The 14462-nt window shown below is 42.1% G+C and overlaps 1 protein-coding gene across 2 annotated transcripts in view; it reads right to left on the bottom strand.

Annotated features, from left to right (window-relative positions):
• The window catches only part of LOC126354118 (uncharacterized), a 515275-nt gene that overhangs the window by 424792 nt on the left and 76021 nt on the right, over positions 1-14462 (bottom strand). The window contains exon 2 of one of the 2 annotated variants that reach the window (XM_050003513.1): positions 187-350. The exons of the other annotated variant lie outside the window; for it this stretch is intronic. Coding sequence (XP_049859470.1) covers positions 187-189 — 3 coding nt within the window. The 5' untranslated portion in view covers positions 190-350. The remainder of the gene's footprint in view (positions 1-186; positions 351-14462) is intronic. 2 annotated transcript variants of the gene reach the window in all.

The following is a 14462-nucleotide window of genomic DNA, read 5'->3' on the forward strand; positions in this document are numbered from 1 at the left end:
CTGCTGTCAGTCCCCCTTTAAGGTACCACAGTTCTCTTGGATTTAATTAATAATAATAATAATAATAATAATAATAATAATAAGTAAAATGTTGTAATATAATACAGTAACTTGCGGACTATTAATGTTTAGCACAACTTACAATAATATCAATTTACAAGATACAAAACCGAAGTGTGCACTCACCATTATGAATATTTCACCTTGCTGTCTATGAACCACGCGAGTGTGCCAATGACTTGTTTGCAACTGTGGTAAGGACAAGCAGTGTGTGTTAGATTTTTCCTAAGAGGAGGGCCTCTCCCTTTCAATCTTGCCGTAATCAACGTCCCGTGGTCTGTCGTCTCTGCCTGTGGATTAAAGAACTGTGTCGGATTTGTTGTAAACAGCAAGTACAGCCAGCCTATGAAGGGCCTTTGTAGTACAGCTGGGCCAATTCGAAGACAGCCTGCATTGTTGTCAATTTCCACACTATCCCTCGATGACAATGACCTCTCACACTCCTGCCAGTGTCTGTTCCCTCGCCTGTCCCCATCCCTCTGATATCATAGGTCAATTGTCCCATGTATAAAATGGTGCGAAATTCAAAACATTCCAATTTTCTGCAGGGTTTCCCTCCCCCGCCACCTCCCCACCCCTATGATAGCTCAGTGATCAATTATTGTAAGTATAAATTGCTGAGAAATTTAAAAAATCCAGGACAGTGCACTGTTCTGTAGGTGTCAAATTCAGAACTACAAGATGGCTGATCTGGGAACACAAGTGCACTCTATAATGTCACAATTCCAGACTGCACCATAAGCATGTCTGTCAGGTCACTTGCTAAGTGGGAAATAGTACTAGTGAGAGTTAAAACAATTTCCCTGTCTCTCTGGCATCACAGCTATACATACTCTGTTTCAAAGCCAAGAGTCCATTTTGCCCACGTTTGGAACTATGGAATATTGAAAATTACAGTTTTATATTTAACGCGGCACTCAAAAATTCACTTGCCCTAACTTTATTTTTTTTAATTTCTTGCCACCGCTTTAAAATTAGAACAGGAGGATTTTTTGAATTTCCTGCCATTCTGAAATTACACAAGTTGTCTCTTTGCTCTTGGGTTTCAAACTTACTGTGGCAAGCTGCGACGTAAGAATCCACTTATAGTAAGTTTAAAATGATGCGAAGCCCATAGGTTGTCATAACTAGAACACTTGCCCTGACTTTAAACTGTATATCTCTTTGGAGTAACATGTCACTGCAATGCGTAGGATGATGATGGGAGACGTATGCAGTTGCACTTTCCTTGTTTAAACATACCTAACAGATCAGCTTGCAGCACTCCCAACAGATCACGCCAGCTAACAGACACTGTATACCGCACTGCAGCCGCCAAATGTGCACCCTGTTGTTGACGGCCTCGCTGCCAGCTGGTGGTCAAGTGCATGTTTGAGATGCCTGATGCAAAGTGTTGTGAAGCCCTCATGTGTCCGAGATCACAGAATACTTATGATGAACCTCTAGTTAGTATGGAATGTAGCAGTGTCTGACAGGAGTGATGACAGTAGCCCACCCAAAGGCAGTGTCCAAACAACCTCAGCTGCCGTACACCTTTTTACCATGACATCATATAGGTTCGAGAGACTATTGCAGTATGGCTAATGGTGCGACTGCAGTCTGTGCTCCAGATGAAATGCAACATCTGCGTACACAGCAACCCACTTCTACCAGCGAGTGTTGGAGCTATCAGTACGTCACTATTTTATGTCATCAGAATGTGGGCAGTGCACCTCCCACCATGGCCAGGTAACAGCACCCAGCTCCAAGATAACACACTCAAACTTGCTCTAATTTTACAACAGGGTGCAGCCTATTCTGTTACAGGGATGCAGTGGGGGGGGGGGGGGGGGGGCGATGGGGAAATAATCATTAAAGTATATGGCATCACATGTCTGTTAAATTCCGGCAGTTGCGATTTTCCATCATTCTGACAGAATGCATGCTAATCTGAAAAAGATTAATTCTGAATTAAGTGGTATGCGAGTTAGAAAACCATATGCTAGTGTCACTGAACACATGTAAAGAGTTCATATTGTGAACGAGATGATTTAATGCAATCCTACAGCCCTTAGATACGTATTTTAAAGTAAAATCAGCTAGACAGCTGCACAGATCCGTTGGAGACCAACATACTAGTAGTGCATAGACACCATACGTTTTCCTCACAACATTGATGGAGGTACTTGACAGAAGACAATGTAACTCCACTGAACGCTGCCATGTAAAGGTTCGGAATGTTATGGCTGCATAAATTTGTCATCAGTGTCAAGTTTTCTTCATGTTACAAATGCAGTTCTTTCTGGATACCACTGTAAAGTATCATTGTAAAAACGATTATCTGAAAGAGATTTACACTCACTGCAGAACTACTGTAATTACGAGTTAAAATTCGCCGACATCAGAGTGTCAGCAGATAACATGCTACAGCGGATTCTTTCATGTCTCCAGAGCTGTGAGGCATTGGATGTTCATGGGATCAGACGACTATGTGAGGAGGTGTGAGACCTAAGACCATCAGTCAGAACTCTTTACTGTTTATACTGAAATCTGAAAACACATTCCCAACTACTAGTGGTGGTTGTTCTGGTGGTGGTGGTGGTGGTGGTAGTAGTGGATTCATACCGTAAATCCAGACTAGCTGTAATGCATCAATCTCACACTTTGATAGTTGGCACTATTATTCTTTAATTAACACTAATTTTTGCTGCACGTGTACCTTTGTTGACAAATTTGATACTGACATACATGATGCGTTGAACTCTCATCTTTCCTATAAGCAGAAAGGTATATTATGCTCAGATAGCTCTACACTGTTAAGTGCTTCGAGTGATTTCTCGCTAGTATTGTATTTTAACTTACACACAAGGTATTTCCAGCATATTTCTAAACTGTTAGAGTTGAGGAATCTGAGGGTGTGCGTGACTGATGACGTAGCGTAACATGTGTTTTTAAGTTTACACGTATACATAGAATTTCTAAGACTTTTCTCATAAGCACTGGACCGATTACTTCAAAAAGGACATTAATTCAGGAAGTCTCCAGCTAGTCGAGGTTGTTTGTCAGGAGATAAGTGATGTAACGTTTATGGACCACGGAATTATAAACAACTGTAGTGAAGTATTTTCGGCAGTCTTAGAAATTCGAATTATTCAAAGTTATACAGACTATGTGAAGGCTACTCTGAAGTATTTCAGATGAAATTCAGACTTTCGGTACTTTATATTAAGTTTGAATATGGCGGTAAATCGAACAATTCATGAATTGATCAGGCTGTATGACACTTCACTCCATACATCCTCATCTTGAAGGTGAATTTTCGAAAGATATCTTCTGTTACAGTGGAATTGCAAGAAATGCCCCATACTGCAGCTGAATTTTAATAAACCACAACGCTGCAGCAAAATTCACTGAAAGTAAGCTGTAGAGTTCCATAGAGCTTTAGGGCAAACACCGAAGGTCTAGTCAAGTTCAAGTTCTTTGTCACTCAGATACCGATCATGCTGCTTTAGGGGCTATTAATACTTGTAGCAACAGTGTCCACAAGAGTTTGGTGCTGTTAGCAAAGACCTCTTAGGACCAACACAGTTGTAGCCTACTGCATTTTTCCATGATGACGCAGTGGAAGTAGGTCACTTGTGATATGTTTAAGCCGGCCGCGGTGGCCGAGCGGTTCTAGGCGCTCCAGTCCGGAACCTGCCCGACTGCTACGGTCGCAGGTTCGAATCCTGCCTCTGGCATGGATGTACGTATGTAATGTCCTTAGATTAGTTAGGTTTAAGTAATTCTAAATTCTAGGGAACTGATGGCCTCAGATGTTAAGTCCCGTAGTGCTCAGAGCAATTTGAACCTTTTTTTTGTGCTATGTTTAAAATCCAAGATGGCAATCCAAGGCACCAGGCCAACACCATTACAGTCCAAGATCGGAATCCAGGACACCACCAAATGGCATCAGAATCCCAGGTGGTGATCCAAGATGGCTGACCTATAACACGGATGCAGGCTTCAACGTAACCGGTCCAAACCAATTGGTCCATTCTGTGTTGCTGCAGTGCTTTTAAAGGCAGAATTAAAGATACAACCTCCACAAGGAAGCAGTATTAATGTTGACGCCAAAACGGACGGATTGGGACAAACATTGCAGTCGGTTCAGGACAAGGAGATCAGATACAGAGGGAGGCACGTGGGAAGAAGCAAAATGACGAAGCCCAAGCTTCCTCCGAACATTCACTGAACAGTACAAAAAGCTGTTACACCAAACAAGAGTACAAAAATGAGAGGCATACATCATGGATCAAATGGTAACAGATGTTTTAGAGTTTTCCATGCAAACTTTCAAACAAACAAGGTTCTATCAGCAACTATATTCTATCAGCAACTATATTATCAACTCTGAGACGGTATGAGGGTTTCATGATGAGACGAGATTCCACTGCAGTACCTACTCAGAACTCCGTTGCCAGATGACAGAACAATGGAAGACGCAGCAACAATGAAGACACAGCAACATCAGCTTCTTCGTTCTGTATTACTAGCGTCGAGTGTGAATAATAGTGATTACATCTAGCCAGGAGGAGGTGAGAGGCTGGCAACACTGAAGTTACAGAAGGAAAAAGCACCAGAGCCTTATAGAATTATAGCAGAAGTGTTGCATCAGCTAGTGGATGATATTTTACCGTATGTGTTATTAAACAGATGCCTTTTGCAGGGACTGATGGCGAGAATCTGAAAAATCTCTCATTTGATTATATTAAACAAGGGAAACACGAAAGACCCAAGAAAACCGAAATCTTGTTGGCCGATTTGTTTGGTAAACGCCCCAGCCGAAGTACAAGAAAAACTTATGCTGCTGGTCAAAGGATCAAAGACAGGCCCAGCAGGCACGGGAAATACACAGAAGATACGATGTATCATGCAATGAATATCGCAAACACTCCAAACAACAAGCACATTATAAGTATAATGACTGATGCAGCTGGGGCGTTTGACAATTTATTGTATCTTGCCCTGCTTAAAAGAATGAAACAGACTGTTCGAAGTGCCCCTGTAAAATCCTATGCTATTATTGCACGGACAGACAAGTGCAACTAGAACGTCCCGGAAAGAAAATTGTGAAGAACGTCACCAACAGCTGCCTGTACGGCTCTGTTTGTGGTCCAGAGTTCTGGGATGTTCTCATAGAGCCAATACTGAACCAACTTCAGAACATAACAGAGGCTGCAACGTCAGCCCAGATCTAATTATAGGAACTGCCACCACAAAGGTTAAATTATACCATAGTAAGGTGGTTCTTGAAACCCTAAACAGCTGGCGCAGAGAAAACTATTGATATCAGCACACAAAACATTTTATACGTTACTGAAAGAAACATTATAACGACCTAGAAAGCTCATAATCGGAATAAATGACAAACTTGTGAAAAGGAAAAAATAAATAGACGAAAAGCAAAACTTTCATGCATATATAGAAAGTCTACCAGAAAAGCATTAAAATCCCGAACAAAATAGCAATAACTGGCCAAAGAAGTTCGCAGTTAAGGATAGCACAGGCTCTCCAGCCAGCAGAGAAGTGCGCTCCTACGTCCTGTTTCTGATACTGGGCCTGCTTCCTTTGGACCTAGCTGTTAGAAAAGATGTGCACAAATTAGGGTCAAAAATGGCGAACATGATAAGTAAAGGAAATACTGGATACTAGAGCCACATCGAATAAGGCAAAAAAGCATGCACTGTAGAGAAGGTACGGGGAAGAAAGAGCGAAGAGGACTTTGCAGTACCTTCCTAACATGACAAAGATCCAGACTGTCATACTTCCTTTCGACCAATAGCGCTATTAACTACCTGTCTCGACATGACACATATTCCAGCTATTTACCGAATATATGACAACGCACCAGACATTTGTGAATGTGGCGCAATGTACATCCCAGACCACATTATCTGCGAGTGTGAAATTAGACAAGATCTTACAGACCAAGACAAACCTCTTTGGTAGTGCAAGTGTCTTTAACATAATAACGAATGAGGAACAGTGGCACAACCTGAACTCGCTGACAGTTAAAATATCAGCTTATTACGTGCAAGCCTACATTGCAGAAAGACAACGGCGAAGAGACCGTACACCGTGACAGACGAACCAAACCAGAACATCCACCTAAAACTATCTTCCGGAAGCAGTGAGGAGATGAGTTTCAGGGAGGACCGCAACGGGTTTCCTGAGACCCTGGTAGCCATCTCTCAGTCTCTAGAGCTCTTGTGGCACAGCCTCTAAATCCTCAGTCGTGCCTCAGTGCGCCAGAGGTTAGTTGCACAAAAAAATGAGAAATCTAGCTCTGTTCTGATAGCAAGTGCAGTAGTGTGTAGTGTAGTCTAGTGCTGTGCTGAATTGTACCCCCACTTTTTTTGTCGAGTCGTCAGTTTTCTGACTGGTTTGATGCGTCCGCCTCGAATTCCTCTCCCGTGCCAATCTCAATAGGACTAACAACGTACATCCTCAACTGTTTGCTGGATGTATTTCAATCTCTTCCTTCCTGTACAGTTTTTGCTCTAAACAACTTCCTCTAGTACCATCAAAGTCATTCCCTGTTATCCTAAAAGATATCCTACCATCCTGTACGTTCTCCTAGTCAGTGTTTTCCACATATTCCTTTCCGATTCTGCACAGAATATCTTCGTCCCTGACTTATCAGTCCATCCAATTTTCAACATTAGTCTGTAGCATCTCGTCTCAAATGCTTCGATTGTCTTCTGTTCCGATTTTCCCACAGTCCATGTTTCACTACCACACAATGCTGTGCTGCAAATAAACTCAAATTTCTTCTCCAACTTAGAGGTCGATATCTGATATTAGTAGACTTCTCTTGGCCGGCAATGCCCATTTTACCATTGCCTAGTCTGCTTTTGATGTCCTCGCTTCGTCCGTCATTGGTTATTTTACTGGCTAGGTAGCAGAATTCCTTAACTCCAACTACTTCGTGACAATCAATCCTGATAAGTTTCTCGCTGCTCTCATTTCTGCTACTTTTCATTACTTTCGTCTTTCTTCGATTTACTCTCATTTCGTATCCTGTACTCATTAGACTGTTCATTCCATTCAGAAGATCATGTAATTTATCTTTACTTTCACTCAGGATGTCAACGCCATCAGCGAATCTTATGTGATATCCTTTCATAATGAATTTTAATGCCATTTGTGAACTTTTTTTAAATTTCCATCACTGCTTTTTCGATGCACAAATTAAACATTACGTGCGAAAGGCTACATCCTGTCTTACACCCTTTTTAAACCGAGTACTTCGTTCTTGGTCGTCCACTCTTATTATTCCCTCTTGGCTCTGTTATATATTTTTTAATTACCCATCTCTCCCTATAGCTTACCCCTGTTTTTCTTAGAATTTAGAACATCTTACACCATTTGACATTGTCGAACGCTTTTTCCAGATCCTCAAATCCTATGAATGTACTTTAGTTTTTCTTCAGTCTTGCTTGCATTAATAACCGCAACGTCAAAACCGCCTCTCTCGTGCCTTTACTTTTCCTGAATCCCAACTGATCGTCCCCTAACACATCCTCAATTTTCGTTTCCATTCTTCTGGATATTATTCTTGACAGAAAGTTCGATGATGAGCTGTTAAGCTGATTGTGAGAGAATTCTCGCACTTTTAAGCTCTAGCAGTCTTCGGAGTGATGACCGTTTTCCAAAAGTCAGATGGTATGTCGCCAGACTCGTACATTCTCCACAAACGATTTTAGAAATTCTGATGGAATGTTATCTATCCCTTTTACCTTATTTGATCTTAAGTCATCCAAAGCCCTTTTGAATACTGATTCTAATACTGGATCACACCTCTCTTCTAAATCGAATCATGTTTCTTCTTCTATCGCATCAGACAAACTTCCCCTCAGAGGCCTTCAATGTACCCTTTCCACCTATCTGCTCTCTCCACTGCATTTAACAGTGGAATCCCGTTGCTCTTTTAATATTACCACTGTTGCTTTTAATTTCACCGAAGGCTGTTTTGACTTTCCTATATGCTGAGTGAGTCCTCCCGACAATCTTATTTTTCGAATTCTTCACATTTTTCATGCAGCCATTTCGTCTTAGGTTCCCTGCACTTCCTACATATATCGTTCCTCAGCGGCTTTTATTTCTGTATTCCTTAATTTCCCTGAACATTTTTGTACTTCCTTCTTTCATCGATCAACTGAAGTATTTCTTCTGTTACCCATGATTTCTTCACAGTTACCTTCTTTGTAACTTTTCCTTTTCAACCTCGGTGATCGCCTTTTTTCAGAGATGTCCATTCCTCTTTAACAATACTGCCTACTGAGCTACCCCTTATTGCTGTATCTATAGCGTTAGATAACTTCCAATGTATCTCGTCATTCCTTACTACTTTCGTATCCCACTCCATCGCGTATTGATTCTTCCTGACTAATCTCTTAAACCTAAGCCTATTCTTCATCACTACTACATTGCGAGCTGAGTCTGTATCTGTTCCTGGATACGCTTTTCAATCCAGAATCTGATTTCGGAATCTCTGACCATGATGTAATCTAACAAGTTTATCTGTACTGCAGGAAACTGTCACAAACTGTTTCCATGGACGATGAGGTTGTCGCAAATGATAAGCCAGTCCGTGCAGCGGAATTCTGGGTAGTAATGGAATATATTATGTATAATACGTTCTGTTCTGGACGCGTATAAATAAATAAATAAACCCGCCCTTTTCCAGGTGTACCTACACCTGTTGTGGTTCTTAACAGTATTCTGTTATTAGCTGAAATTTATTAAAGAAGTCAAGTAGTATTTGTTCTCTCTCGTTGCTTGTGCCTACTGCATCTTCTCTTAACGTTTGCTTCTACTCTTCTACTCCTTCCTTACAGCTGCATTCCAGTCCCCCATGACTATTAGATTATTGTCTCCTTTTACGCACTGTTCAATATCCTCATACTTTCTCTCTTCATCTTCCGCTTGCGACATCGACATCATTACCTGAACTAACGTTGTCGTTGTTCGTTTGCTTTCGATTCTGGTAATTAGAACGTAACACTGAACTGTTCACTGTAGCACACACTGTGCTCTACCTTCCTGTTCATTATAAATGAGCCTTTGCCTTTCCTTTTCAGATTTCCTAGCTTTCCTACCACGATGAAACCTCTGACATTCCACACCCCGCCTCTCCGTACGTTATCGTTTCGCTGGTAATTCAGTGTTTTTCTGACAGTCACCTGCCCCTTGGCAGTACCCTCCCGGAGATCCGAAGGGCGGACCATTCCGGAACCTCTTGCCAATGGAGGAATGATCATGACACTATCAGTTACAGGCCAAATGTCCTGCGGATACACGTTGTGTGTCTTTAAGGGGAGGTTTACTAGCTTTTGGTTCAAAAAATTAATTTTTTCAATTACATTTTTGGATCCACGAAAGTTTTTAGAGTCCACCCCTGAAACTGTTTTTCCGAATACGGAACGGAAATGTTTGTTATTCGCGGTTGACAAAAAATTGCACCTGCATGAAAACGGCCTTTTTCACGCACCAGTTTTTTTCGGGAATTTCGAGTTTGTAGCGGCGAAAATTTATTGTGTGTGCTTGCCCATGACAAACTGTAAAGTGTCCAAGTAACTTACGACGTACTACGACTTGGCAATCTGACGGCATTCCAATTCGGAACAGATGAAGGCAATTTGGGCAACGTATTTCCGCAAGTGTTCGACGGATGACCACCCACAACACCAATATTGTCCGGCTGGGTGAACTAGTTGGTGCAAGTGGCGCATTGCAGAGGCTACCGGACATTGGACAAATATCAACACGACCAACCGCTCTCCAAAGATATTGAAAAAATGATTCATCCGATGCAAGAGACCGTTCCGGAGGACGAGTTACTGTACCGGTGCTTGGAAGAAAAAACACAAAATTCAAATGAAAGTGTTTTGAAGTTAGCCCCCAAGCTTTTGCATTCCGGTGCGAAGACTGGAGATTGCGACTTTCATGGCAGTGAGCAGCTTCAACGAAGCGTATTCAGTAATTCCGAAGACCATGACAACGATGGACGTCACCCTGGGACTATTCGACGCAGTTCGCCAAGCATTTGGACGACCACCGGATTGAAGCGGCCGAAAACCGCTTGCCACCGCCCATCCAAGCGACTCTGGAGCAGCGCAGGATGGCCCAAATCGAGCAGAACGCCCTCTGTGAAGAGAGGAGGGATTAGTTTGTGGATCAGGAATAGAAGAGTGAACGTAAATTGCATAATATTGCATTTATATGTAGTCAAAACTTTAAACGCGTTTTTCTCGAAATGACTTTTTTTATCGCACGGTATGGTAACTTTAAATCTACTTAACCGATTGGCATGATTTTTGTTTCCGACGAAGTTAGCTAAATTGTGTAGGAGTTGTACCACTTTTATTCCGATCCGTTGTTGTTGCTGTTGTTGTGGTCTTCAGTCCTGAGACTGGTTTGACGCAGCTCTCCATGCCACTCTATCCTGTGCAAGCTTCATCTCCCAGTACCTGCTGCAGCCTACATCCTTCTGAATCTGCTTAGTGTATTCATCTCTTGGTCTCCCTCTACGATTTTTACCCTCCACGCTGTACTCCAATACTAAATTGGTGATCCCTTGATGTCTCAGGAAATGTCCTACCAACCGATCCCTTCTTTTAGTCAAGTTGTGCCGTAAACTCTTCTCCCCAATCCTATTCAGTACCTCATTAGTTATGTGATCTACCCATCTAATCTTCAGCATTCTTCTGTAGCACCACATTTCAAAAGCTTCTATTCTCTTTTTGTCTAAGCTATTTATCGTCCACGTTTCACTTCCATACATGGCTACACTCCATACAAATACTTTCAGAAACGACTTCCTGACCATTAAATCTATACTCGATGTTAAATTTCTCTTCTTCACAAACCCTTTCCTTGGCATTGCCAGTCTACATTTTATATCCTCTACTTCGACCATCTTCAGGTATTTTGCTCCCCAATTAGCAAACTTTGGTACTTTAAGTGTCATTTTCAAATCTAATTCCCTCAGCATTCCGATCCGTCAACTGTAAATATTTTTACTTAGCTTACGAAGTCGAAAAATCGACGAAAAAACCCTATTTTTTCAAATGCCCGCCATTTTGTTTCCTATGGTCCAAATAACTTAAGGGAGGTACAACTCAAAAATCTTATATACTTCGCTAACGTCAACTCAATTTTGATTTCTGACGAGCCGGCTGACCTGTGACATACCGCGCGTGGAGGTCTACATTGAAATGTTTTGTAGAGACGGCACTTCCGCCTTTTTTCTTTAACATTTACAGTCGGAAAAATTCCAGTTCGTAGAGGAAAAATCAAACAATTTACCCAAATTTGACATTGATATCTGTAACATCCAGAGAAATAAAATTCTCGAAAAACATGCTTTTATCGGGCCAAAGATATTAAACCTCCCATTAATGCAGGGACCTCGAATGCCTTCTGCATCCTCGTGCCGTTGATCATTCCTCATTCTTCCGCCTTTAGGGGCAGTTTCGCACCCTAACGACAAGAGGGTGTCCTGAACCTCTTGTCTGCTCCTCCGCCCTCTTTGACAAGGCCGTTGGCAGAATGAGGGTGACTTCTTACGCTGGAAGTCTTCGGCCGCCAATGCTGATTATTAATCAAACTTTAAGCGATGGCGAGTTTCGAATCCGGGACCGATGACGTTTTGATTCCTAATCAAAGACGCTACCCCTAGACACGGGTGCACAAAATTTCTGATACAGCAATGCAGCGAAGTACAGTAGAGTAGAGTAGTAGCACGTGCCTTCTGGATTCTGGATCTGTGCGCCATATGACCGAAGGGTAGTTTGTGGAATTTCCTTTCCCTTAAAAATTATTTCAATGTAGATATTTTATGTACAGTTTTCCCCTTAAATACCATAATGCTTAGTTATCCTAACACATCTGGAATTTTTATAAATGTTAAATGCCACATTCCTGCCAATTCTTGTGCAACGTTTGGCCCTTTCTTATAAGTAAACTATAGACCAAAATAAAGTAGCAAATAAATAAACATCATAAAAAGAACCGAAGGGTTAGGAACTCTGGTTTTTTGATGTTGAAAACAAATCAATGTACTGCCGAGGAAACACTAAGCCGCTTAGTTCATGAGAGTAGCAATGTCTAACTCCTGAGGACGCTGTATTTGTAAGTCTTTTTATTAAAGGAAGGGTATAATGACTGATTTGATGCGGCCCGCCATAAATTCCTCACCGCTGCCAGTCTCTTCACATTACAGGAGCACTTGCAACGTACGTCCTCAATTACTTGCTGGATGTATTCCTATTTCTGCCTATCTCTACAGTGTTCACCCTCTACAGCTCCCTCTTGTGGCACGTATGTTGTACTCTGTCTTAATGTCCTGTTATGCTTTTCTCCTCCTTGGCAGTGTTTTCCGTAAGTTCCTTCAGCGCTGATTCTGCGGAGAACCTCCTCAATTCGCTCCCTTATCAGTTAACGTAATTTTCAACATTCTTCTGCAGCACAATGTCTCAAACGATTCGATTCTCTTATGTGCATAAGACATTGACTCAGTAGAAGAAGGTACAAGAGGAAGACTTCCGTTTCTCAAATGAATGCTATATGCTGTTAAACTAGTGTGGAACTTACATTATTGACCGAACGGGATGGTGCAGTGGTTACATCACTGGACTCTCATTCGGGAGGTGCAGACTTAGGTTTTCCGTGAATTCCTTAAACCGCTCCATCCAAATGGAGGGATGGCTCCTTTCATATGACACGGCCGACTCCCTGTCCTATCATTTTAACATTCAGAGCGTGTGCTCCATCTCTAATGACCTCTATGTCGATGGACCGATAACCCTTATCTTTTTGGATACATTATTTTGTGTTTATTTTGAATCATGCATTGTCAAGTATAATTTTTTTTTAATTTCATGCTTTTATTTCATTTTTATGTCTTCCATTGTAATTTATGAATTAAAAATTTTCTAGTAGCATCAAACATAATATAATGAATTACGGTGACCTTCGATTTTAGAAACTATAGCACTACACTCCTTGTCAAGAATTTTCAGTCCTCTTCATAAGTAGTTATTATACAGTACTCTAAGATAAAAGAAGTAATTATACGAATAGAACTGAAATGTGAAGTATGTACACATAACCAAATCATTACAATTTAGAGAGAAACTGTATGATCAACAGTATGAGCTTCATGCCCTCATCAGGTCAATAACGCTTTCGTCGACCTCTCGCCTTTACGCAAGCAGCTATTTGGCTTGGCAGTGATTGCCAGAGTTGTTTGATGTCCTACTAAGGGATATCGTGCCAAAGTATGTCCATCCCGGGATGGTTGAAGGGTCCTGCCTGTAAGGCACCAAACGTTCTCAGTTGGGATCTGGCGACCTTACTGGTAGTGTTTGGTAATCACGCAGACAAGCAATAGGAAGTCTCCCTGGGTGCGGGCGGCAATTATCTTGCTGAAATTTAAGCTGAGGAGGGCTTGTCATTAAGGAAAACAGAACAGGGCGTAGAATAGCGTCAACGTACCGCTTTGCTGGCAAGCATGCCGCGCATGACAACCAAAAGAGTCCTATGAAATGAAATGGCACCCCAGACCACCACTTGTTGAAGCGTATGTGGACAACAATCAGTATCTCACCTCTGTCCGGGGCGTCAGGTCTACCGATTTCCGTCCCATTCGGGCGATTCCTTCGCGTTACGTTGATTTTATCTTGGAGTGTACATCCTGCCGGACAAGTTTCACCTTTCGAACAGGGACACACATTGACCTTTCGTCAAATTTTCCTGGGCACAAATATGATTGAGTGCAGTTAACATGCCACCCCAGCTACAGGACTTATTCGTGTAGCTGTCCAGAGACACCTTGCATGTCCTCCGCTGTTAATTGATTCCCGTCTTGCACACAGGAGTAACTATCAGCTTGTGGCCTTAGTATCGCAACGGTTGTCTCATTACGCGAAATCACGCAGTGGTTATAAAACATTTCTCTCGTTGTCCAGCCCCGGTAGCTGAGTGGTTAGCCGGCACTGTAGCTCAGCGTGTTTGGTCAGAGGGCTAGCTGCCCTCTGTAATAAAAAACACTGGGTTCATGGATCAACAACGATCTGAAACGGGTGTATTTCGACGTCCACCCAGAGCAGATACAACAAACGAAAGCGAACAAAACGAGATTAAAAAACAGTGGTCAGCGCGACAGAACGTCAGTCCTAACGGCCCGGGTTCGATTCCCGGATGGGTCGGAGACTTTCTCCCCTCAGGGACGGGGTGTTGTGTTTTCCTAGTCATCATTTGATCCCCATCTACGTGAAAGTCGCCGAAGTGGCGTTAAATCTAAAGACTTGCACCCAACGAACGGTCTACCCCACGGGAGGCCCTAGTCACGACAATTACATCTTTTTAGTTCTCTT

The sequence above is a fragment of the Schistocerca gregaria genome, chromosome 3 (genome assembly GCF_023897955.1).
Source record: "Schistocerca gregaria isolate iqSchGreg1 chromosome 3, iqSchGreg1.2, whole genome shotgun sequence".
Classification (NCBI taxonomy): domain Eukaryota; kingdom Metazoa; phylum Arthropoda; class Insecta; order Orthoptera; family Acrididae; genus Schistocerca; species Schistocerca gregaria.